This window comes from Zonotrichia albicollis, chromosome 2 (assembly GCF_047830755.1).
Source record: "Zonotrichia albicollis isolate bZonAlb1 chromosome 2, bZonAlb1.hap1, whole genome shotgun sequence".
NCBI lineage: Eukaryota > Metazoa > Chordata > Aves > Passeriformes > Passerellidae > Zonotrichia > Zonotrichia albicollis.
In genome coordinates this window covers 109,047,829-109,075,490 of record NC_133820.1, presented here as the reverse complement: position 1 = coordinate 109,075,490, position 27,662 = coordinate 109,047,829, and the positions used below count along the sequence as shown (strand labels likewise).

The 27,662-nt window shown below is 39.1% G+C and overlaps 1 protein-coding gene across 1 annotated transcript in view; it reads left to right on the top strand.

The window, feature by feature from the left end:
* Window positions 1-27,662, top strand: part of ANOS1 (anosmin 1) — a 135,296-nt gene that overhangs the window by 11,711 nt on the left and 95,923 nt on the right. The window contains exon 2 of the mRNA XM_005487543.4: window positions 13,239-13,286. Within this exon, the coding sequence (XP_005487600.1) occupies window positions 13,239-13,286 (48 nt within the window). The remainder of the gene's footprint in view (window positions 1-13,238; window positions 13,287-27,662) is intronic.

Sequence of the window (27,662 nt, the reverse complement as noted above, 5' to 3'; positions counted from 1 at the left end):
TCTAATGAAAAAGAAACTTGGATATTATCAATCTACTTGGAGTACCAGAGCCCCCTTCACTGTCTTTCTTTCTTAGTTGCTTTACACAGGTGACAAGGCTAGTAAAATGGAGGGAGACTTTATAACTGGGACAGAATTCCTGGAGCATACCACCAGTATCAACGACTTTCCAAAAAGGAACAACTGAAATATTTATCAGTTCTGCAAAAAAAGGTGATTTAAGGAAGAAACAAAACCTTAATATAAAATGCCTGCTGATAGTACAAGTTATTGACAACTGGTATTAACTGCAGTCATCCACATTTTAGAGCTTAAGGATATATATTACAATGATTTTCTTTTGTGGCTGTTGATTTAGATTAAAGATATAAAAGCAAATGCTGGGCTTTACAACTGGTGTGATTCCTGCAGTGGAATTCTGTGAAATTTCATATCTGATTGTTTACATTAACTGAAGGCTTTAAAATTCTGTGACTTGGGTAGGGACTTAGGCTGTGATTTGACATCTCTCATGTTACAAGCCTTTCAATAACTTCAATGCAAATTAACCTGATTTAATTTTTAGCTCTTTCACCTGGTGCCAGGAAGGTCTGAAACATGATGAACCTGTCAGCAAATGCTTGTTCTGCATAACAGCTACATCTCTGGTAACCAGATGTGTTAATGACAAATGCTTCAGTTCTGCCTTCAAGGGAGATTTATTTTCCTTTTATGGTATGTCTTCATTAGTTAGTTGGACTGTATTCTGAAAACCTGACATATGAAGTGCTTTTATGTTTGTGGGAAATTTTATGGCAATGTGATGAAGCAACATAAATTTTCCACTGAAGATTGTCAGTGAAGAAAGATCAAGTTAATACCCCTGTATCTTGAATTGTATGAGTAGTTTTAGTATTTTGTTATCAGTATAATTTAATGTTGATTTCTTCTCTCTCTTGTCTGTTCTTTCACAGTCTTAGGTTGCTTGCAAGGTGGTCTGTGACCGTGGTCACAGGGGTGTTTGGATGAGGGAAGAGATGAGAATGTTGACTCCATGTTCAGAAGGCTTGATTTATTATTTTATGATATATATATATTACATTATAATTATACTAAAAGAAAAAGAAAGGAAAAGGTTTCCTCAGAACCTAGCTAAGCTAAGAATAGAAAAGAATGAATGAAAACAAAGGCAGCTCTCTCGGACTCTGTCCGAGACAGCTCAGTCCTTGATTGGCCATTAATTATAAACATCCAAGATGGCCCAATCAGGAATCCACTGGTTGCATTCCACAGCAGCAGATAACCATTGTTCATATTCTTTTTCTGGGGCCTCAGCTTCCCAGAAGGGAAAATCCTAAAGAAAGGATTTTTAGTGAAAAATATGTCTGCGACAGTGGTCTAGAACAATGGACTGCAGCAATTGTCCCATGGAATATACATTTCTTGTAGCATACAGTTCTTAAACTGGAAAAAGCCCCTTAGAAAAAGGGAGGAATCTATTGTAACTTGTATTAAAAGGTTGTTTCTGTCAGGAATATACTGTCAGTGTTGCAGGGCCAATGGGTCTCTGTTAGGATCAGGTTAGCAGATGTGTTAAATTTCAAGTGGAACGGGAAAGACTCACCTACCCTTCAGGGTGCTCCTTCACTTGAGGCCTGTTTTTCATCCATTGTCACCACAATGTCACTGCAATTTGTGCTGTTGTGGGATCTGTTACCGTTCCTTAAAATAGGAAAAGAATAAGGATGTGGTGTGCACATGAACACCAACAGGGGTTGCCGGTCTGGGAGCTGGGGAAAAACAGCAGCACTGACTGGTCTGGAGAAGGGCACCAGGAGTTCCTCTGCCTGTGTGACTCTGCTGGGAGGAGGGTGTTCAGAAAGTGATGGGATGTGAGGGCATGTGGGGTGTCTGAGCAGTGCCACTGGCATCTCCCAGTCTCTGTGACAGGCTTCCTTTGGCAGCCCTGTGTGTTGGCCTTCTGCAGAAATGAGAGCTGATTGGGAAGGGACAGCCAAGGAGCAACAAAATAGGAGCAATGGAGAGAAGAGTGTTAACCTGTCTGATAAGGTTTTTGTTGAGCTGTGCTTTGGAGATGAAACAATAAATTGTGGCCTTATTAAACTGCACCCATTACATCTTTTCTGTCTCCCTGCAGCATCTACAGTGAAGGCAGATGTATGAAAATATTAATAATTACAATATATCAGGGAAAGAATACTTTTTTTTCTGAAATGCTGCTTTAACTGTTGTGGTGACAGACTTTTTTTGTGTATTTGTAAGTTCTAACAATATTATGTTGGGTTTGGTTCAGCTTGCAGATAGGCTATTCTGTTTAAGTCCAAGAGTAATTTTTATTTAACAAAATATCTAATTCCTGAATGGCCACAACCCTTTTGCAAATGTTTCTAGGAAATCCCAGGTCTGGTGAGATGCACTTCACTCGCTGAGACAGGTCTTCTGTGGAAAATGGAACAAAAATCCCCAAAGACTGTTTACACAACTCTTAGACCTCCAAGGACTGTGTTAAGTTTTACACTTCTTACTTTTGAGAGCTTTGCTATGTACTTTAATAATTCCCCCAAAACGTTATTTTTGTATAAAAAATGTTACAAATATTAATAGGTTTCTGGAGCTAACAATGAATAATTGTGGTCAAATTTTAGACTGCATATTTCATCTGTAGGATTGTTATTTGTGCTAAATTTTACTGCTGAGATTATAATTTACTAGATGTTTTAAAAGTATTAAAAGATAGTGAAACACAGTATTCATATTGGCAATTATGTTTATTGGGCTTATTGCCTTCAAAGAGGAAAAGTTTTATAGTAATACATCAAGACAATAGGAATAAGGAGATACTTGTCACAAATATTCTATGTTGAGAAAGGTGCTTCATGGAATTTGTATATTTTTGTGTTCCTTTAAAAGGAAATGAAAATATATGTATCCATCAGCTTGTGGGGATGTGGCTGCTACTGTGGCTTGAAATATTTAGTGTCTTGTAAACTGGTAACACATGCCAAAGAGAAAGGAAATACATTCCTGAAATTTATCATGTGAATTTCATGGGATTATATTGGAAATAGATAATATGTTAAGCCCAAGAATGTGAATGTGTAATTTGATGGTACCTGATTGAGTCATAGTAACATGGCCACTGAAGAGCTGCTAAGTTTGAAGGACAGGTGTGTGTATCCATACTCCTGCCAAAGTTACAAATGTGGTTGTAGTGATGTCTCTCTCATACTGCCAGAACAGAATGGGAGAAATTGCAGTGAAACTTCACATGGCCAGTATGTGGTGCAGTAAAATGCATTTAGCAGTTTTTGGGATCAGAAATTACTCCATGACAATGCAACATGCATGGACTATTCTGTGTTTGTGTATTTTATGGTTAGCCTATTTATAATGGATGTTTTATTTGATATAAAAATGCATGGTTGTTACTCTTTTTGTGTGTGTGTGTGCTTAGTTTCTTAAGGATGTGAGACAACAGAACCTTAAGCATTTTGCAAGTCCAGAAAGGAAAGCTGCCCTCACTGTCTCTGAAACTGTGGCTTTTGAGGGAAGTTTAGTCTAATAGGAAGCACTGAATTACTACTTTTGTGTGTTTGGGAGATGTTAGAAATGTCTGAGATGCTACTTCACATTAGTGTTTTAAGTGGATCAGAGTTTGTTTTGGGAGTGAATCTCTTACATATCATGATCACCTTTTCTTTCTCTTTGTGGACCAGTCTGAGAGTTCATGCACTGGATTTCTTCTGGATTAACGTAACTGGGAGAGATAATCCAGAGGGATGTAATGTGCTTTAGCAACTAATGGGCATTGTGTCTGTGGGACCAGACTAGAATTAGTTGAAGGAAAGGGCAAAGTTGAAATATGTGTAGAGCATACATCAGGCTCATCAAGACCAGGTGTTTTGCTCAATAGATGTGTTTCTGTGGTCCACATAATTCCTAGGGAGTTTGTAGGTGATTGTGGAATGCTCTGTTGGTAGGCAGTGGAGGCAAATGCAGCCTGTGATAAACGTACCAGATCACATGCTTTGGGAGTCACCCAACTAACCAGTAATCTTATAATTATACAGAATAGAAATTGGGCTGTAGTTCTCAGTTATAAAATCAAATCAGCATTCAAAGCAGCATGCAATATCCTCCAGTATATTGAGAACCAGTTGTATTTTTTTCAAATACGAAGTAGATTGTATATATCTGCATTTATGTTGTATTTTACATAAGCAAGCATTACATTTTTAGAACATATTTTGTTCTTTTGGTTTTAATTTCCCAAGGCTACACTTCTGTCACATCCTCGAGGCAGCACATAGTTTTATTATCTCATTATTTCATATGTATAGAAAATCAAGTTTATGACACAACAGAAGAGGTGCATTAGCATTTCAAAAGGGTGGGGATTTTGAAATAGAGCCTATGAACAAGTAGTTGACAAGCTGTCTTTTGCTTCCCAAATTAATGCTGTTGGACTAGTTTCTGTTCACTTGAACTGGATTACTTAATCCCAAAAAATGTATTCGAAGTTTGGCCCAAATATAGTTTGAGATTCATTATATAACTTTAATAGCTTCAAGTTGATGTCTGTGTGTTTAATTCCTCCTATTGCAGGGAGAAGTGAAGTTTATTGCATCTGGATTCTTTTACAGATTGGTAAAGACTTCTGCTAAACAGAATAAGACCTCAGTTGAGATCAGTCTTAGAAGTGGTAAGAGTGAAGTCTGTGAAACCACAAGAAGGCAGTCATAACTCACAAGTGTGTGGAGACACATGGATCCCCGTGCTCATTTGTTTTTACAGCTTGTGTTTATCTAGTAGTTTTTCTGTGCATTTGAGAAGACAGTGCTCTAAAAAGAGTAAAGGTGTCCCATACTCAGAGATGTAAATTTAATCAAAGCAATGCATAGTCTATTTTCAAAAGTACCAATCTCCATCTTTTGCTGCTTCATTGGTGATGGATTTTGGATTTTGATGGTTGTCTTTCTAGGAACCTACTAATGATGACAGCCAGAGAGCAAATAGTGTTGTGTATCGTGATACAGGTGATGGTTGGTGATTTTCTTAACTTCTTTTCTAGTTACTCTGATCTAATTTTTTTTTCCTCTATTTGGTGTGTGTGAAGTTGTATCTTTTAATATTTTGGTCTGCAACAGCAATAAAGGTTGACTTTATATAAACTGTTTAGGAAATATCAACCCAAAGTTTAGGTCAATATAGTTCTATTTGTAGCCATCTGTCTACAGGAGGACCCAGCATATCTTGTGATAGGAGCCAGCACATTACAGATGATGGCAATGTCAACATTAATCCAAAAGAAAACCTAAGATTTTCTAAAAAATTATTTGTGATATCCATTTCCTGGTGTCAAATCCAGATGTTTAAAATTAGGTGGCAGTGTGAGTCACACTGTGACCCATGATAATTTAATTTTGGTTTATAGTTGCAAATTCAGGGAAGGAATTTTTAGGATGATCAGTTTTATAAGTATTTCTTGCATTCAGTCATCTCTTTAACTTAATTACTTTGGATTAACCAGTAACCAGCATTGACTTTTCTATGGTTTAAACATCTGTGGTATAAAGATAGCTTCCTCTAAGGGCATTTTACATTTGATTTAGTTGTGAGGAATCCCAGTAGTTAGTTACAGTAACAAAATAACTTCAGGTGTTTGTTCCAAAATGTGTTCTTGCCCTCAGTGTCTTTTTTTTTTGGGATACTGCTGCTTGGTGTTTTTGGTTTTTTTCATGTTTCTTTTTAAGAGTTGTATGCCATTAAAAGATGGCAGAGGAAATATATGTACATAGTTAAGCTTAATGCTGAATTTCTACATGTGTTTATATAACACAGTCCTAAAGTTATCTGATAGTAATATATCAAACAGTGTGACTGATATGGTGCTAAGTGCTATTTGTTTTCTCACATCAGAGTCCTATGCAGTATTTCTTGTTGCTGTTTTGTTCTGGTAGGTTTTATATGCTTTTTTGTTTCCTCTTGTTCGGGTGATCTTTATTTAGTTTTGGTGTTGAAATTTTGCTTTGTGCTTTTGCTAACTAGAATAAAGTCTAAGGATGTTACTTACACGTCAGGAATAAGTGAAGATGTTATTTTAGACCTTAAAGCACAGTCCTGTGCTGTCAGTCTGAGCCTGGGCTGGCTCCCAGGGCTGGGGTGACCTCACTGCAGGCTGTGGCCTCTCCGAGGGCTGGGCAGAGCTGGGTGCTGGTGCAGGGTCATCAGCAGCCTCAGGCATGGCCAAAGATGAGCTCAGGGAATGCTAGGGACAGCTGTGGGATCAGTGGGCTCATGGTGTGCTGGGAGAACTGGCCGAAGGACAGGGCTCAAGGGTTGTAATCAATGGGGGCACACCTGGCAGGTGTCTGTCCATCACTGGTGCTCCTCGGGGTTTGGTTCCAGACCAGCTCTGTTCAATGCATTTATCAGTGCTCTGGGTGCAGCAGGTGAATGCAACATTAGTGCAAATTTGCTGGTGATAGCAAATTGGGAGGTGCTGGTGGTTCTTTTGAGGGATGTGAGGCCTTGCACAGGGATCTAGATAGGCTAGAACATTGAGCAGTGGTTAATAGAATGAAATTTGACAAGTAAAAAATGTTGGATTCTGCATAATGCTGGGCACAAGTATAAACTGGCAGAGGAGAAGTTGGAGAGCAGCCTGCAGAAAAAGATCCTGGGTGGCTGATCAGCATCAGGCTGAATGGGAATCAGCAGGGTTCCAAAGCAGCCGAGATGGAAAATCACATCCTGGAGTGCATCAAACACAGCACCACCAGCTGCTCAAAATGGCGATTATGCCTCTGTATTCAGCATTGGGGCAGCCTCACCCAGAGTGCTCTGTGCAGTTCTGGGCCCCACAATTTAATAAGGATGTGAAAGTCCTTGAATGCTCCCAGAGGAGGGCAACGAAGCCAGTGACAGGGCTGGAATATGTCCTGAGAAGTGTGGCTGAGGACTTTGGGCTTGTCTAGTTTGGAGAGGAGGAGGCTGAAGGGTGACCTCATTGCTCTCTATCTGAAAAGGGCAAGTGGAGAGGAAGGTGCTGATCTCTTCTTCCTGGGATCTGCTGACAGAACAGATGGGAGTGGCTCAAAGCTACACAGTAACATTCAATTTATTATTTGATGCTTACTTTTTCCAGTTTTGTCCTTTATTAGAACCATTATAAGGCAACAGAAATCCCTTACTAAGGGAATTATTTCTGTAAAATACAATGTACAGTGAAATCAGGAACTATATAAAGAGGAAAATGTACTAATTTCAGTTGTTTGCATTTCTTTCCCTTTTTTTTGCTGAACAGAAGCCAAGGAACCAGAATATTACTATTCGGAATATTACTGCTATTTTGTTGTATTTTATGGACATTTTAATCTCATACTGTTCTTTTTCTATCCATGGCTTCTCCAGTGGATGGTCTTCAAACTTGACATACACTGGACAAGCGTGTAGTAGAAACAATGCTAAAAATATGTTTGTGTAAATTGCCCTTGAAAGAGCCAGTTTTGTTTCTGAGGTGGACCTTGCTTTTGAACTTCATAACTTGCTCCTTCACCACCTGCAGCTCCATGTTTCTTCTGTTTCTACATTTCTCTTTTTACTCATTTCTGCAGAGTGGTTTGGTTTCACTGGCCAGGTTTTAGTCTCCTCTCTAGCCTGTTGCTGAGTCATCTCAAAATGCAATAAGGGCTTAAATTTGCTGGAACTTGGTGAAAGACTTCTGGGGTAGGTGTTCTTAGTGTTGTGCAACAGGGTTTTCTCTTTTCATTTTCCTGCATTATTTTCAAAGAAAATTCTCTTCCTGTTATTTATATACAAAAGCATAACTAAATACCATAGACCAGGAGAGGTGGTAATGTGGTTCCCCTGCCCATACCTTTACTACAAGTTTGTGTTTAGTCTTGATAGAAGGACTTTAAGAAATAAATTTCTCTTTGGCATTTCCTGTCTGTTGGTTTTGGTATCTCTCCCCACTAAGTGTACAGACTTATCTGAAATTCATTCCTGAGTGCATACTTTTGTATTTGGGAGCTGGGATGCAGGTTTGGTTTTGTTGATTCCATTTTGCACCTCTGAAAGTTCCACATTTCAGAGCTGGGCCTGGGGACACACAACACTGACATAGATAAGTACCTGTATTAATTTGTGCCACAGTGACCATGCAGTCAGGAAATGCATGTTAAACACAAGTTATACTTTACTGTTACTTTTAACTTCATCCTGTTAATATTTTTGATAGGATACAGAAAATATATGTTGGGAGCCTCTTTTTAAATTCATCATTGCATCAGTATTGATTTGTCTGCTCAAATGTTCTGTTTTTCTTCAGTGGATACTGTTATTTGAAAGGTTTATTTCTATGCTTTTTTGTCATTTTGAAAGAATCAGTGAGGTTGTCAGGACAGGCCACTTCTGAGAGACAGTGGTTTCACACAAATGTGGATTGAAGATTGGGCAGGGGAGAAGAGACTTCCACAACTGATAATAGATGTGCAGCTACTGTCATAGCAAATGAAGTGGCTAGTTAATTTTCATAGCTCATGTCTGGCATTTCAAAAGAAGGGTTGTATCTCCTGACATAACTATGGACAGAGATGCAAATTAAGTAATTTGATACTGTTTTGTTGTTTGGGTTTTTTTGACATTGCTCCAATTAAAGACCAGTTTGTACTTGCTTGTGAGTGTTATTAACTTCCCTCCCCCATGGGGCCTACTGTAGGTAGAAGAAGATTGATTTTTCTTGCTACTCTACATGTATTTTTTTTTTTTTACAAGAGATGCTGCACAGCTTTCCTTTTTTCAAGACACAGAATAGAGATGTTTGTCTTACCTGTTAAGAATGAAGGGCATTTGTAGTTTTACAAAGGAAATCAAGTGTGCACAAATACTTGTTGGAATGAATCTTTTAATATGATCTTGTAATCCTATGAGTCTTGTAATATTTATCTGTTGTTTTGTTTTAGTTTTTTTCCCCCTCCTGTTTTTGCTTTTGTAAGCTCTTTTTCTTGTACATGTCAAACAGCTCTGGTCTTTGAAGGTCTGATTCTTGAAGTTTGTCTACCCTCTCCTTCCTGGCAGATTCTAAGTGTGTGGGGCTCAGGTTCTGAGCCCTGAGTTCCTCTAATCCATCTCCTATGTGCAGTTGGAGACTGCTTTAGTTCCTCTCCCTGACATCTTCCATATGATGCATCAGGCCTGGCAAGATGGGATGCTTGGAGTTTGCCCTGTGGAGTGCAGTTTGCTCTCTTCAGCATGCAGATTAGGGTGCTTCAGGGTTGCCCCGAAGAAAGGCTGTGCAAGGCTTATAAATGGGTAGGAAAAATGGTATTTAAGTCTTCCTTGAGGCCATTTCTGCACTGCAGATTGAAGCCACCACTAAAGATGAAGTCAAAGTCTCACCGGCATAAGTCAAGTCAGAATTGGGTTTGAAGAAAACCAGACATGAGAGAATTGAGAATGGAATGTGGGAGCATGTAAAATGCAACAGATAAAACACAAATTGCTGATTATTTGAAATTAGGGTTTCAGCCAGATACACTGGCATGAGCTATAATCACAGCTGAATGTTTGTGAATAACCATGTGTTAAGATGCAGAGTGGAGGGGAGCCTTCATTTGAGTTTGTGCTTGCTCTGATACCTTGCTATTCAAAGGAAGCCTGTAGAATTTGTTTTTCCTTATACAATGCAAGATCATTCACATAATGTTAGTTTTTATGTAGTTGAAGGTGGTAAACAATAGTTTTACATTTTGATAGACTTTTTAACTCAAGTACTAATCAGTTTCAGTAGAGAAATGAAAACAGTTGTAGATGTTGAAATTATCAAGTAGGGGAATCACACATCTGGGCATTTATGGCTTTATTGTCTCAAGTAACAAATCTAATTTAAAAGCAGAGCTACTTTTTCTAGTTCAGTGGAAAGCAGTATAACTGAAACAAAGTGGTGAGCTGCTACTGATCTGTTATTGCAATCAGCTACTTCTGTCACATTTTATGTGAAGAAGAAAGGGGGATAAATTGAAACTAGCACATAAAATATTGTTTTAACATTGCTGCTGGCTAGATTTGTAAATGGAAATAATAAATCCTAATACAGCATTGAGAGGAATACTAAAGAATTCCCACTAGCTTATGTTATTTACAGCTGTTCTAAAGTTTTATTTCTTTTATTTATGTCTCTTTCCAAAGGGGTTGGACCTGAGATGGTGCTCATAGTTAGCTAATCTTATGCTAGTGAATCTCAATTTTAGCTAAATTTTACCATAAGGACAGATAAAAATGGTGTTATAAAATTAAGTAGTATTGCATGGTAATCTGCTGGATGATAAAATAAATTTTCATAAAATACTGAAATTAAATTGTATGAACTGATTATTTTAAAATGCTCCTAAATAACTGCAAGTACATGGAAAGGAGTGAAAAAGAGTGGATATGTCTTTATATTTATTATCCCCATAGCTTCCTTGGTAATGCAGGAGTAGAAGATGTTAGCATTTCAGCTCATATAAAAAAAAGACACATATGAATTTTCTGAAGTTCAGATTAAGAGTTCTGGTGAATGCCAGACCATTCTGTGAGTCTGACTATGGAGATTATTGAAGTCACAAAATGATGGAAATTGGAAGGGATCTTTAAAGATCATCTAGTTCATCCCTCCTGCCCTGGCATCTTCCATGAGATCATGTTGGTCATTGAACAGTTGCAGTGATGCAACATCGACTTCTCTGGGCAACCTGTTCCAGTATCTTAGCACCCTTTTCTAGGGAAGAAACTTTTTATGATCCAATCTAAATCTACCCTCTCTGTTTTCATCTGTAACCCTTTGTTCCGTCCCTACAGGGCTTGGTCACTCTGCCTTTCTTGCAAGTCCCCTTTATATATTGAAAGACTGCAATGAGGTCTCTCTGGAGAATCATTCTCTTCTCCAGGCTGAACAACCCAGACGTCTCAGCCTTTATTGAAAGGTGCTCTGATCCTCAGATAATTTTGGTGGCCTTTCCCTGGACCCTCCTCAACAGGTCCCTGACTTTCTTGTCCTGAGGATCCCAGAACTGCGCACAGTTCTCCATGTGTGGCTCATGAGAGCAGATTAAAAGAGGACAATCCCTTCCCGTGACCTACTGGCCATGTCTTGGAAACTTTGTGAACATATGACTACATACTTGTATGAAGGCATGCACAAACATGATCTTTTTAAACATTCACAAAGCGAGATCCAGCTTCAAAGCATGGGCTTCATAGTTGTGATAGCAAATCCCTGTATTCAAGCTTACAAATGCTGCAGTTTTGAAAAACTATGGTGGTTGTCTCCATTACAATGATTCTAATGTATCTATTTCTTCTTCTGAATTGAGAATAATTGAGAGAATAATTTTTATTTTATTTTATTTTTCTATTATCTGTGTGAGTTTTATACATAAAAAGTTTTGTATTATTGTGGTTAAGAGCCAGCTGGAAGCTAAGCTTGGCATATGTTCACTCAGTTGATCCATGGATGGGACTGGGGAGAGTATCAGAACAGTAAAGGTAGAAAAACCTCATGGCTTGTGATAAAGACAGTTTAATAGGTAAAGCAAAACCATGCACACAAGCAAAGCAAGGAATTTTTTCACTATTTCCCAGATGTTCAGCCACCCCCTTTGTCATACATAGTGGTGATTTGGGAAGACAAACACCATCACTCCAAATATCCGTCCCTTCCTCCTCCTCCCTTTGGCATTATATGTTGAGGATACCATATTGTGTGGAATATCCCTTCGGTCAGTTGGGATCACCTGTCCCATCTGTGTCCCCTCCCAGCTCCTTGTGCACCCCCAGCCCTCCCTGGTGGAATGGGGTGAGAAGCAGAAGAGGCCTTGATGCTGTATGTCAGCATTTGTAAGCACTGCTCAGCAGTATCAAAAGCATCCCCATGTTATCAACACTGCTTCCAGCCCAAATCCAAAGCATAGACCATAGCTATTGTGAAGAAAATTATGCCAGATAAAACCAACATATGTAACATATGTATATTATTCCAGTATTTGTATCACTCTTTAATAAAAAAAGAATAAAAAAGAAATAAGATACAGTGCTGCTGTATTAGTACTTTGCATTCTGGCCTACCTGTATTCCTCCTCCTTGGAAACTGATTTCCAGATCTATAGCTGGTGCCAACAGTGACAGAGTACTGCAGTCACATTCCCTGTGGGAATACCTTGTCAAATTCCTATGAAAGGGTGTCCTTTTACTCCCTCATAGACTGACAATTGTAGGCTAATTGTGAACAATAGATTGACCAGAATCTTCAGCCATTCTGTTTCCAGAGTATGGATTTATAAATGGTGGAAGAGATACATACATATAATGTCCTCACACTGATCTTAGAGTGTATTGCAGAGTTTGTACTCCATTTCTCATCTTCAGTCATTTAGGTTTTCCTGATGTTGTTTCAATCTTCCACTATACAGAAAGTAAATCATTATTTTGTTTCATCTTTTAACACCACAAACATACACTTCTGAGCTGTGAGTTTTTTCCAAAATTGACCTTTCAGAAACATCTCTGGAAGAGCAACAAGTTGCTGTTTGTCCTTGTGCCAGTTTCATACTTCTCTTTCTCTTCTCATTGTGTTTTATTTTCCTTTAGATTAAATTATTATTTTGCATGTTATACTGTATTGGTTGTTTTACTGCAGTCGGGATAAATCAGAGCTATACTGTTTCCTTATCTTGGAAATGCACTTTATTATCAAAATTATAAAATAAAACTGGCACAGGTGTCTTTTGGGAAACTCATACTGCCTTTAATTGAATTTTCCATTTACGTAAAGGTTCATTATCTTTGCTTGACAACTTGTTTTAAATGTTGTGCAATATTGAAATGCAACTAATGGACTTCTCATGAATCACTACTAATCTATATCAATTTCTTAAATGCAAGTACTACCTTTTGTCTACAACTTAGCAATTCTAGACAGCAAGTGTTTACAAAGATGGACTGAAAGATGATTTTGTTCAGTTTTCTACCAAATTTGCCTGCTGAAATGCTTTCCTAACTTTTTAATGTTCACTTTACACTTGTATGAGCCTTTAACTCCACAGAAGGGACCAGGAGTCAGGATTTGTACTTACGTTGTGGCACAGCATCATTTTCTAAGCAGAACTGGATGGTGTGTTCCATTTAAATATGTTAGGGAGAATATGTCTAGCCTGAAAGAAATATTATCATTTATGTACATTTCTTTTGTCTTTCAGAACAATGGGTCACTTGCTTGGTGCCAGAATCATAAACAGTGTTCAAAGGTAAGTCTGTTTTTTCCTCTCTCATTTATGTTACCTATCTGCTTTCAGTCTGTTGTCTGTAGATTAAGTGCTTTTCTTCTTAGCCTGTTTTCAGAAGTATCTGTTTATATTTTATTTGGAAACCTCAACCTGTAATAAAATATCAAAAATTAAAACCTAGTGATTTACTCTTTCAGGACAAAGGAACCATGTTGCAGGATATGTATCAAGCATAGTTAAACCAACATAATTCTGTCATTTTAAGAAAGTTTACACTGGCTAGAAACTGGTGTCTCATTTGTGTTTTTTTCAGTATTTTTGGTCAGAAGAGAGTAAAACTGTCAATAACTTAAAAATCTTCCTCCAACAGTACCAGGATATTTCAACATTCAACATTTTATTCAGCTTGGATATTTAATTTTTATCTTGAACCTGAGTTTCTTGGAAAGTATTCTTGACACAAATCCCAGTTGACTCTACTGATGCCCCTTTCCCATTCTAGCATTCAAACCCTGGAAGCCTGAACGGTAAATGTGCTAATTGTCAACTGATTCTCCTGTCGGAGGGTCTTTCTATGTGTCTGGATGGAAGCAGCAACAATTTGGGAGCTTTAGTGAGTTTAGCTCAAGTGGAATTGCACATTTGTTGCTGACTGTTCTTAAATCTCATGGAAGATGCATTCACTGGAAATTTGCCTAAAGGTCCTAAAAATGTGTTTCAACAATAATTTAGGCTTTTTTATTCATGAAGGTTGTAGTGAAAATGGAATTAAATCTAAGTAGCATTGTTTTGCATTGTTTCAATAATGCAGTCGATGTTAAATGCTGATGCTAACCCTTGATTTTAACCCATGTTAATTTCTTGTGTACATTTAAAGAATGAAATTGCACGTTTGCTGATCTAGCATCCCTTGACATAAAAGGGATTGGAAATTGGCCGATTTTTTGACTGTTCTGTTGCAGGTAAATAAAACAAAGCTGGTTGCTTTTATCAGTATTAAAATACAGGGTATAACAGCGTCAATATAAGAAAATGATGGAATGGAACATTTCCTATTAGCTGTGTCACACTGCTAAGGATTTCACTTCTGCAAGGAAATCTTATCATTCTTAAAATTCTTCTTGAAAACCCCAAACAGACGTACCAAGTACATATTTCATGTTAACTGAATTGCCTTTTCCGGAAAGCATGAGGGCCTTGTTCCATAGTGACCCATCACTTGTTCCATAGTGATTCTGATAACAGTTTTTAAAAAATTGGGTTGCAAAGCCTACTGTGGCAAGTACTTGGAAGGGTATTCCAATGGTTTGTGTCTGCCCAACAAAGAAGGAATTGCACAAGAAAAGTAGTCCAGGTTTTAAGGCAGGGCAGAGGTTATAAGATTATCTCTCTGAGTCACTCACAAGTTTATTGAATCCACATAAAGTGTATATAAGCTGACATGAATTTTGCCTTAAAATTGAATCAGTATCTCAAAACCAGTGTAAGAATGCTACAAATTAATATTGTATTACAAAACAATGATAGTTTAAGTTTTAAATTACTTAAAATGTGCTTTGCAGTTATGTTACCCTATGTTTTTCATTCTTTCTTAGGAAGGTAATATATTTTCCTTAAGAAAGCAGCTTTGCCATATTTAGAAAATAAATAAATGTAAACTTGGCCAAATTGTTAGCAGAGCTAAACTTAAGTATAATGTTGTCTTTTCAGCATGGCTTTGATTTTTTGTGTTTTGCAATGCAAAGTTAAAACAATTACTTTAGCTAGCTAAAATTTTCAAAGTGATGCAGAGAATTCAGTTAACCTTTTAAAAATGCAGATTCCTTTTACTTGTTCTCAGCCCCTCGATGGAGGAGGTTTGTATGAGTGTGACAGGTGCTGGAAGATTCCAAAGGAATGGTGTGCCACCTTACACAACTAACATGGAAGGCCTTGCTGGAGATCAAAAGGTTGGGGGCAGCCTTGGCTGCATTGACCATGAGATTGTGGAAATCAGTATTGGGCAAGAAGGAGGCAGGGCAGCAAGCAAGCGTGGACTTCAGGAGAGCAAGCTTTAGCCTCTTTAGAGGTCCTCTTGGAGGAATCCTGTGGGAACAGATCCTGTGGGGAAGAGGGGTCCAGAAGAGCTAGTTGACCTTAAGGATCACTTCTGTAAGGTTCAAGAATGATGCATCCTGGTGAGTAAGAAATCGGGCAAAGTGGACAAGAGACCTGTGTGGATGAATGAAGAACTGGTATCATTTCTTCAATGTAAGTAGGAAATACATAGGAGATGGAAGCAGGGTCAGGCCACTTGGAATGAATACAGGGAGGTTATCACAGTGAGTAGAAATGAGGCAAGGAAGTCCAAGACACATCTCGAATTAATGGAATGGGTAACGGAGGACAAGGAGAAGGCAGAGTTGCTGAACCTTCCTTACATCAGTTTTCATTTACAAGACCAGCCTTCAGGAATATCTGACACAGGAGATCTGGGTAAAGGAGTGTTTGTTGTAAGGAAGACTTTCCCTTGGTTAGGGAGGATTGGGTTAGAGAACCCTTAACATCTGTGACTCCATGGGCTCTGATGGGCTGTCCCCACAAGTGTTGAGAGACATGGTGAGCACCATAAGTAGGTCAAACACAATCACCTTTGAAAGGTTGTGGCAATCAGGGGAAGTGCCTGAGGACTGCAAGAAAACAGATGTCACCCCAGCCTTCAGAAGAGGCAAGAAGGAGGACCTAGGGAACCTAACAACCAGTCAGCCTCATCTCAATCCCTGGGAAAGTGGTGGAGTGCCTCACTCCGAAGTCCATCTCCACATGGATGACAAGTAGATTATCAGGAGTAGTCCTTGACCAACCTGATGGCCTTCTACAATGAGACAACTTGCATGGGTGGATGGGGAAATCCAGTGGATAATTTCTACCTCAGTTTCAGCAAGGCATTTGACACTTTCTCGCAATATCCTTGGAAACAAACTCAGGAAGGAAGGAGTGGATGGATTGAGAACTGACTGACTGGCAAATTGCAGAGAGATGTAATGAGGCACAGGGTCTGGCTGGGGCCTGTCACTCGTGGTATCCCCCATGGTTCCATACTTGGCTCAGTATTGTTTTTCTTTTCATCAATGACTTGGATGAGAGAGGATGAGATGCCTCCTCCTTCAGTGACAACACAAAGCTGAGAGGAGTGTCTGATACCCCAGAGAGCTGTGCAGCCCTTCAGAAGGACCTCAACAGGACGGAGAGAGGGGCAGGGAAGAACTGTGTGAAATTCAGCAAAGGCAGGGTCCTGCATCTGGGGAAGAACAGCCCCCTGTGCCAGGACAGACTGAGTGACCTGCTGGAAAGCAGCTCTGTGGAGAAGGACCTGGGGGTGCTGGTGAACAACCATCTGCCCATGAGCCAGCAGTGGGTCCTGGGGCCCAGGGAGGCCAGGGGGATCCTGGGGTGCATTAGGGAGAGCATTGCCAGCAGGGAGGTGATCCTGCCCTCTGCTCAGCCCTGGTGAGGCCACATCTGAGTGCTGTGTCCGGTCAGGCCCTACCCATAGGAAGGTCTGCTGCCTTCCTGGGGGCCTGGGTAGGGATGCCGCCTGGAAACTTCCTACCCTGGAGGAGTCCTGAGACTACTACTCATTACTGATTTTCCACATAGGAGATGACAAAGTGGCAACATGTAGTCCAAGGATGATCAAAAAGGACTTTGGAATGTTTGGCAAGGCAATCTGAGGCACAAGTTACTATTTCCTCTCTACTTCCAGTTGAAGGCAGCAACATTGGAAGAAACTGATGGGCTGAGTCTGTTACTGCATGGTTCTGTGGCTGGTATCATCACCAAAATTTTGGGGTTTTTTCACCATGGAATGGTCTGTGCAGCACCAGGCATGCTTGTACCAGTAAGATCTCACCTTTCTCAGGGAGGAGAGTTGCTGCTTGGGACCCAGAGGGGCTCATTAATAGAGCTTTAAACTATTTATGCTAGGGGAGAGGGACAGTATCAGCTTTGTGCCTGGTGACCTGTGGGATGGGAAGTGAAGGTTAAAGAGACAGTGCAAGAGGACCCTCTGCCAGTGACTCTGAAATGTGCTGGCCACACTGGAATGCACTTGCAGTCTTAAGGAGACAAGCCAGGGATTCCTAATGTAACAGAAACCAACAGGGAAACACCAGAGAATTATCTCAAAGGAATTAAGGAAGGCAACTGGCTGACAGGCCAGCTGAGGTGCCTTTACATTAGTGCATGCAGTGTGGGCAGCAGATAGGAGGAGTTCCAAGCCACTGTTCTGCTAGAAAGCTGTGGCCCTGTTGCCATTTTGGGACAAGGTGAATGGACTCAAACTATGTTTGTGTAGAGGCATTTCACATATACTCTTCAGCCCTCCATGTTCCCAGGAGCCACATAAATATTTCTACTTGCATTGACACACTCATTAGGATTGATAGTACATGTATATAATTGTTTGTGTACTGGGGTTCCATTCATATTTGGTCTAGGCAATGAAAGTTAAAATTTAGCATTTCTTTTACTTTACCAGTAGGTTGCTGGCAGCCCGTCAGACTTGCTGAGTAATGCAAAGGTGGACTCATAAACAATGGCATGAGGAAGTTGAACTGCAAAGTGGAGAGGCTGAAAAAGGGCTGGATTGAGCTGGGCTCAGTATTTCGTAACGCAGTTGTTGAACCAGCACCTGGATCTCATCAGCTCTACTCATTCCTAGACACCACAGGGGTAAAAAGCTTATTTGGGGAGAGAACCAGACACTCCCTTCTTTTTTCCCCGTACATGACTACACAAAACCCCAGTTCCTGTTGCCAACAGCTGGCTCAGCAGAAGAATTAAAATAGAAGCTATGCAGAGGTTACTGTCTGGTTGGGGAAAGACAGTTAAAGCTGGAAACTAGTTTTCTTATGCATCTGGCCTAAAGTCTTCCATCAGAGCCAAGTGTTTGGCAAAATAGTGCAAAAAATATGCCTGTCATCTTCAGACTGTCTTTAAATAATATTTTCACATGAGTTAGGCCTGTAGGTAGGCAAATATAACCTATTTTGGGCTTATTCCTCCTTTTTCCATCCAACTAATCATATTTGTTAATATATGCGTTATGATATGCGTTACCTAAGTGATTATTTTAAAGCATTATGAGGTACAGGTTATATACAGGATGAAGTAGTGTCTGTAATGTGTAGATTTAATCTAAAACATAATTCAGCTTGTTTCCAACACAGGTAGTCAGTCAGCTTTGCTACTGGAAGAGGTGCTTCTCCCATTTGATCATTTTTGTGGCCCACCTCTGGACCAGCTCTAACAGGGACACATATTTCCTGTGCTGAGGAGCCCAGAGCTGGAAGCAGCATTCCAGGTGGGGTCCCACTGGAGCGGAGTAGAGGGACAGAATCACCTCCCTCAGTCAGTTGATGACTGCATTTGGTGCAGCCCAGGATGCACTTTGAGCAAGTGCACACTGTGGGCTCATATCCAGCTTTTCACCCACCACTACCCTTAAGTCCTTCTCCATAGGGAAGCTCTCAATCCCTTCATCCCCCAGCCTGTATTGATACAAAGGATGGTCTCGCCTAGGTCATCACTTCGCACTTGTTGATACTCATAAAATTCTCATGGGCCCACATTTAACTTGTCCCGTGCCCTCTGGATGGCATCAGGCATGTTAGTCGCACCACACAGCTTGGTGTCATCTGCAGAGGGTCTTGCTTAGGGCCCCCTCAGTCCTGCCATGCTACAGGTGACAACAGTAAGCTGTACTGATGCCCAGGGGTCTGGTGACCTCTAGGGAACACCACCCTCTGGATGAGACCAGCCAACTACATTCTCTTCTACCAAAGAGTCCAACTATCAAATCAATCTCTGATTTGGAGAGAGGGATGTTGTGAGAGACCATGTTAAAAGGTCACCTCCCTATCCTGCATGTGCCTTAGCATAGCTTCTAGAAGGATCTGTTCCATGATTTCCCAGGCACAGAGATGAGGCTGGCAGGTTAGTAGTTCCCAGAGTCCTCCTTCCTACCTTCAAAAGTGGGTATAGTGTTTCCCTTTTCCCAGCCACCTGGATCTTCACCTGTCTGCTATGACTTTTCAAATATTATGGCAGCTACATCAGCTGATTCTCTTAGGTCTCTGGGATGCATCTCATGAGGTCCCATAGCCCATGCATGTTCCAGTTCCTCAGGTGGTTATGGGCTGATCTTTGGTTACAAGTGAAGTGACTTTGCTCCTCCAGTCCCCCTCTTGCAGCCCATCCACTTGGGAGGCATGGGGATAAAAAGGTTGTCTTTGAGTCTGAGAGGAAAAATGTGGAAAAACTCAGCCTTCTCCCTAACCCTTCTTGCCAGGATAGGTGTGCATACTTCCACTGCCTGTGCATTTCCTTCTTGCCCTTTACCTTGACCAGAAGGTCTCCACCCATCTATGCAGGTCCCTTGCTATCCTTTCTTGATTTTTTACACTTGGAGATTGAGAGTTCTTTTGCTGTATGGAACACGTCCTTAAAGATCTGCCAGCTCTTTTCTGGTCCCTTGTCCTTTAGAGTAGCTTCCCAGGGAGTCCTGTTGACTAACATCTTGAAGAGCTGGAAGTTTACTTTCCTAATATTTAGGGTCCTGACCTTATTCTTTGCCAGACCCATATCCCTCAGGACTGTAAACTTCACTAGTCCATGAACATTGTATCCCAGTCTGCCTCTTCATATCACTGATTAACTAACTTGGTTAAAGCATTACAATAACCATTAAGTTTCCTGATCAATCTTTCCCTAACTGCTATATGTGGATTTAAGAACTACTGGATAGATGAAATACTATCAAAACCTGGCCTAAGAAAATAATCTGCAAGGCTGACTGAAGTATTTCAAGGGTAATAACTTTGCACTGGAGGTGTGCTCTTTTTGTAAATAGCAATCAAGGGTTCTATGTTATGTTTTGAATTCCTTCACTGACTCGACCTTTGCTCTTGGATTTAACTTTCACATCTTTACATAATTCCTGCGTTGAGGTTTTCTGCCTCTGCTTAACTTACCTTCTAAAAATTTTTATCTGACATTTTGTCTCTCCACTAGTGTCACTATTCTGTATACCTATGGATCTGTTTCTTACAAATCCATCAAAGAATCAGTGAGGTTGTTGGAAAACCCTTTTAGGTCTTTTAATGAGGGGTCAACTAGAGAAGGTTGTCCAGTTCTGCATCCAGTTGGAATTTGAGTGTCTCCATACGTAAAGACCACAACCTCTCTTGGCAGCCTATGTCAATGTTTTCACAGTAAAAGAGTTTTGGTATTTCTTGTTTTGTGATTTGTGCTTATGGACTCTTGTTTAGTCCATAGGCATGACAGAGAAGATCCTGGCTGCCTCCTTTTCATTGCATCTCAATGGATATTTATAAACATAAGTAAGATCCCTCTGAACCTTTTCTCCAGGCTCATCAGTCCCAGATATCTGCACTTGTCTGCATATGGCAGATGCTCCAGCCCCTTAATGAAATTCTTTGCCCAATGTGTTCTTCTTCTTTTCTGCTTATGCTTTCTAAGCCCCCAAATGACTCATTCCTACTGCCATTTGCAAAGCTCCTGTCCTTAAAATCCCATTGCCTTCCAGTGGCCATTCGTGCTAAATTGGATGTAAATGCGCAGCTTTTGCTGTTCCTGCTCCAATTTTCAGGTTTGTTTTTACAGTGTGAGCTTCACAGTTCCAAGACTGTTCTTCTCAAGTACTTGGGAGTGCTGAGCATATAACAGGTGCTTCCCTATAAAAACAACAGAGCTGATTGCTGCTGAGAGTAACCTGAAAAGGGCAGAGTCCTGCATTGATGCTGGCTTAGTGAAAAATGTGTTTTAGACCTAAGGTGGGGGGGGCAAGGGGGATGAAATGACGGGGAAAGGCATTTCAAGAGTTTGTGAAGTAGGCATAATTTTTTTTTTTTTTTACAGCTCCTTACAGAAGGTTTTTTTTTGTCGGCAGCAAAAGTCAAGAGACCAGCAGGCATAATTTAGAGCTGCATGTGCTGTGGCATTTACCAAGAAGTCGAGATAAAGGGGGAGCATCATAACTCACTGTGAATTGCAATCCAACTTTCTTGTTCCCAGTGGCCAAGGCAGTGGTCCCTGATAGATTGATTCTGTGAGAAGGCTGAAAGGCTATTTCATGAGTTTTCAGAACTGAGAGGAAAATGTGAAAATAAAGATAAACAGTTTACGGATTCTGCAGCCAAATAAACATACTTTTTGACTACCCCAAAAAGACAGTTTAGTTTCTATTTAGAGTATAATGTACACTCCTGAATTCTGTATTCCAGCAATTTTCAGGCTTCCAGCTGAGCTCTTTGCAGAGATAATGCAGGTGGAAAGATGAGTTAATGGTTTAAACAATTAGAGATTTGATGCAGTGTTCCATCTGTCAAAGCCCACTGAAATGAAAGCTCACAGTTTTAATTTGTGCCTCCAGCATCTAACTCAGTCTGAGACAGTGTCAGCGATTTGCCCTGCCCACAGTAGTGTTATTCTTATGTTAAGCATTCTGTGCACACATGCTGAGAGCCTTCTATCAAACATATTAGTGTGCATTTGAGAGATCATTAGCCCGAAGTAGCTGAAACATTCTAGGTTTCTTAGCCAGAAACTCGCATCTCTGCTGGAAAGGGTGTTGAGCCACTGTTATTTACACAATAAAGCTAGAGCAGGATAGGGATAGCATTGTAAAGTTTAGCAGAAATAGTGGTATTTAAGTGGCAACCATAAAAGGGTGAGATAATGAATGTTTTGGTTTTTTGTCTAAAAAGGAATGAATAAAAATTTCTTTCTTGATCTGCTAGACAGATTGTTTTTTCTTTCATCTAGTAAAAGCTAAGGTAAAACCATTTAATACAATTGGAATTCATAAGAATTGATCAATAAGATTATTGCTCTGCTAAGTAGATAAAAAGTCATGAGCATCTAAGAAATCAGGCAGATGTGATATTTATAGTTTGCATTCTCATGCATTATTTGATTTCTTTTATATTCAGCTATAAAAAGGTAGAGGGAACTGAGAGAACCATAGTGGTTAGATGATTAAAGCTGTACTAGGTAATAAATAGGGTGACTGAAGTTTCTGGATATTTGTGTTTGGGGAAATAAAAGAAAGAGCTTTGTGATTCAGTGTTTGTGTTTATATGAAAACATTAGTGTATAAGTGTGTTGTGATTACAGGAATCCCTTTGTTCCTAAGGGCCTTAAGAGCTGACAAATAAACAGAATTTAAATCAACAACAATACTGTGAACAATATTTGCAGTACTCTGTAATACTCTGATGTATTGCTCTATATTTGTAAATATAAATTTATTTATTTTTGGGGGTATTGAGATAACAGTTGTGTTAGAACATGACATAAGTGAACATGAAGTGAACATGGAATAAGTGAACATGAAGTTCATATTCTTTACTGTTGCTGTATTGGATCACACCAGTCATCCTTCCAGTCTAACACTTGTGTTACCAGCTGGATGCTTAATAGATAAGCAAACCTGTAGGTCTAGAATAACCTACTGCTAGAAAAAACCAAAAAGACTTCCTTAAACTCTATTACTTGTCTTTGTGTGATACCGTGTGACCTAAAGTATACATCCTTTTCAGAATGCTAGTTTTGGCTTCTCAGCTCTTGCTGCTTGCGGTTTTGTGCACCTTAAATTTTTTTGCCTTGGAAGAACAGACCTCAGGACTTTATGGAAGGTGTTTTGCTTGGCTTTGACTCTGAATGATGCTGCTGATAACTTTCTGTCTCTAGTAAAAATGGTTAGAATCAAGTTACTTTCTTTTTTCCCTTGTTAAAAGATTATCACAACTGCCAGAGCCCCTATGAGGGATAGGAAAGAAAGGCTCAGATTGGTTTTATGTCCCTGTAGCTCAGGTTTTGTCAATGAGGAATGCTGAGGTCCTCATTGATCTTCAGCATTGCTTTAGAGAAAAGTTTGGTTCTTTGGAGCTTGTTCTTTTGGCCAGTTGTATCTGTTCTAAGGAGATAATGAACTCTGATCACTGTGAAATTTGAACTCCTGAATACTGAGTAAACTGAGCCAGTGCTCAGCATAACCAGCTGAAGATTAAATAACCCTCTTTCACAGGGAAAGGACACAAAATTGTCATTAATGACTGAATTGTGCCAACACTGGCTTTGAGGGTGATAGCATAGCAGTCTCAAGTCTGTTCTCAGAAAAGCCAGTGCTGGCTTTAGACTTTAAATCTGCATACACTGTGGTAAATAGAGACATACACTGCAGCTAAAGGGAGAAATGTGTGCATGGGGGTGCTCACATATAAACACAACAGATATTATTGAAGCTGGCATGCTGAAGCACTAAATGCTTCTTTAACTTAGCTTTATCTGCTTCAGTGAACACTTCAAAATCCAAGGACATTCAGACTGCAGAATCCTTTATTTAGAGGTATTTGAGCACAGAAATAATCCCTTCCTAGAAACTTTTGAAATACCAATGCAGCTATTCAGTCTAATCAACTGTAAATTTTTGTCATCTAAAAAGCAGTTGATTAAGTAACATCTAACAGAAGGATGATTATAATTGGAGGAACACTGGCCAGACAGTAAAGACAGACGCTACTTCTGAGATTAAGGAGAATTAGCAGTAAATCTTCTTGAAAACAAGTAACAGATTTGTATTCCAAAATCTTCAGTTTTACCACGTCTCTCACCACTCAGTTTGCGCAAAGCTTGTATATATTTTTTTCTTATCTTTCAATAACTTTCCATGCTATATGCAGAGGGGAGTATGTGACATGAAAGTGTATTTCAGATTTTGATTTCCCAAATACATTCTTAGTTTCCAAAGGTCGACTGCCTGAATTACCTTTAAGAAATTTTAATAACTTAAATATGTCGGAGAATCTGTACAAAATTTATAAATTTGCAGTTGAGATGAGAATCTTAATTTTATCTTAAATTTTAATTAATTTATTGATTTTATCTTATTACATTGCATTTCATTAACCTAATTAATTTATAGTGCAAAACAGGCTGTAATAGACTGTTCAAATGTATGATCCTTTTCTCCTCTTGTGGGAGACAATTGCAAAGTTAGGTCAAATACAGCTCTAGTTAAGTGACAAAGACAAAATGTACTTGTATTGACATTTAATGTAGTAATAAAATACATTCAAACCACTGGAAAGGGACATATGTCTGTATCTTATCTGTGACTTCAAAAAGAGTTTTGCTTGACTAGCACCAGGGCATTATTCAAAACCCACTGAAGTAAAAAAACCTGACTTTCGACAAGCTTTACACCCATCTATAGTTAAGATTGTGCTTTTTCAAGTGACCTCCCTTGGAGTTTCTGCATTACTCTAACATTGAAGGAGATATAAAAGTGTGCTTGGGTAGATGGAGTTACTGTGCTGAGAGGGAGGCAACTGTCTTTGAGGCAGACAGGCAGGGATGCAAGTGCCCTTTACTCCACACATTCATTGAAGTGTAAGGAAAGCATTAAGCTGGAAGTGAGAGCTTTGACTCTTTTCTACTTTTGAGTGCCTGCAAAGAATTGGAAAGCTGTCTGAGCACAGAGGCATGGTCTGTCCTTAAACAGAAATTGCAGGTTTTATTTTGTAACACTAACTGTGGTATTTAATCAGATGCTGAAGAGTTAATTGCTATTTAGCACTGACTGTATATTAGAATAACTCTCTGTGCACAACAGACAAAAATGCTTCTGAAAGGGTGCAGTGTTAAAGAGCGGGTTTTGTGCTATGAATTTTAAGTAGATCTCCTTACTGAATTTCCTTAAAAAGTTCGGCTAAAGTCAATTCGGGGTATGGTCTCAGGTGAATGGGTCAGAAAGGTAATTGGTTCTGACAGTTCTTCCGTAATATTCACATCTACTATATGGATTACAAGCATACATTCTGATCTTAGCCATATCAAATATTTTTAGCTATTTTTGTGGCCTGAGGAATTTTAGTGCGCAGTGGAAGCATGTAACTGTACAGATAGAAGTCCCAACATGGAGATAGTGACAAGAAAATATTCAGGTCTTTTTTTCTGATACCATAAGCTTTCTGAAGTCTGCAATGATTCTTAAGGCAGTTTCCTGCAGTCTAATTTACATTTGGTTTACATCCACATTTTAAACTAGTGAACAAATACTTAGGGTGTAAAGTGAAAGGGAAATTCATAGCCATATTTATTGAATTTTGACATATGCATTTAATCCATATGGAAGATGTGAAGCAGCATTTTGTGTTCGTGTTCAGTGTAAGGAGTTGCCCATGCAGGAATGCCAGCAGGATCCCCTACACTGAAATGAAGAAGAAATGGATAACTATTCAGCCTTGTTTTGATGCTGGTGTATGTGTGTACAAAATGGATTTCTTGTTTCAGGTAGGTGTTTTCAGCTTATGCATTTAGAAATTAAAGGATTGCTGTAATTAAATCTGTAAAGGATTTTTTTTCCTTTGGAGTATGAACCAGAAGACCTTTTCCCCAACATATCTAATACTCTGTTTGCTTTAAGTTGCAAAACCCATGGGTTCCAAAGAATGTCAGAGTTTGCAGCCCTTGACTTTGCATAAAGAATACAGCTGACTATGTTTATTTTTCCCATAGACGTGATATTGTTATATCTAAAATCCATTGCATTTCAAAATCCACAATAAATCAGGGTATGAGCAGGAAAAGAAAAGTTACAGCACTGGGGATTTGAACTGCACCCTCCAAAAACACTAGAAATTTTCCAGAGCTAGGAATGAAGAATCAGATTTTAAAGTGGTTTCATAGTAGGAATGAAATATTTTCATTTTTTAAATTTATGTGAAATATTTACCTGCATTGTTACTCACTGAACTTTGAGCACCCTCAGGAGGGAAATAGACTTAATTTTTTTTTTCATTTTACATAAATATGACCACCCCGTTAACCCTAGTAAACAACAAAATATTGGTTAAACTGTAGTTAGCAATTTATAATTTTTTTTCAACTTTTGTCCACTTAACTGTAGTTAGCAATTTATAATTTTTTTTCAACTTTTGTCCACTTAAATCAGGCTTTAACATTACATGGATTGTAATGTGTGCTTTTCCTAAATCTGGAATTCTTTCCGTTTGGCCTGAGAACACAATGCAGAGCAGCAGACACATCCCTGGCCTGGTCCATGCAGTTTTCTGTCAGGAGAACTAACCCGGTTTGCTTGCAGAAATGCTCATGGGAGGTATGGTCGGACCCAGCAGGCAGAGCTCAGTCTGGCTGCACTTGTTAACTTTTCTTTGGTTCTGGACCATATTGTTGAGTGATATCTGGGGATACCATTATTCACTCACCAGGAGGCAGGTCTAAGCTCCTAAAGAGCCAGGAGCAAGGGAGGGAACTGCAGTTTTTTGGGTGAGATTTTTGAAATGTTAGGATTTATATCTAAAGAAGCACTGAGACAATAGAGCTGATGAGTAACTATTTAAATCATTGAAGACACTACCAAACCTGGCTCAGCAAATGTTTCTTGAAAAACGTTGTTTTTTCAATGTTCAACACCATTCAACTGCTGATCTATTCTGCTCATATATTATTCAGTATTCTATTTTCCTTTCCTATTTATTGTTGAAGATATCTGCATGACAGAAGTATTGTGTTTCTTTAGAGTTCAACTTCTCCTGCTGTACAATTTCCTCATCCAAAGTCATGTTTCAATTTGTGTCAAATACAACTCCTGTGATAGTTGTAACCTATGTTTTTGGTGGGGCTGTGATACATAAAAGAATCCCCTTTTAATTGCTTATTTTCTTCAAAAGATGAATTAAATCTTTCTGTATCATAACTGAATATTTTAAAATTATTCTATAGTTAAATAACATATTTGAATAACAAATGAGTGGTTTAAAAAATATATATATTTAGTTCGTAGCTTTCTTGCCTTACTTTTTTCTTTCAATTTCTACCCCTCCCATTAAATAAACTGAAACCAGGAAAACTAAATTGGTGTAGCTTTATTGTGGAGATACATTTTTTGCTAAATATTAATAGTGGTGCAAAAAATTACAGTGTGCACTTCATTCAAGTAACATCCATCTGTAGGGGAAATCATCATATTTTCCTGTTTTCTTGGTTTAATTAATGTTTGAAAGTATTGCAGATTGAGGACTTTAATTCCTTAAATGGCAAGTAAGTAGGTCATCATCATCTTCAGGGAAAGGCTTATTTGTCCTCATTATTCCTGGGGTCCAACATTATGCAAATTTACTTCATAATACACTTGAAAGTAGTTATTGTAAGGAAGTGGGGGTATCTATAGGCAGTACTTTAAAGATTTTTATCCTGACAACAACTGCAGCAAAATAGATTTGCAAACACTATTCATATACATGAATGTTTTTAATCACTAATAAGGGAAGATTGAATTAATTAGAAATTCAGCTTTTCTTTCCCCTTTTT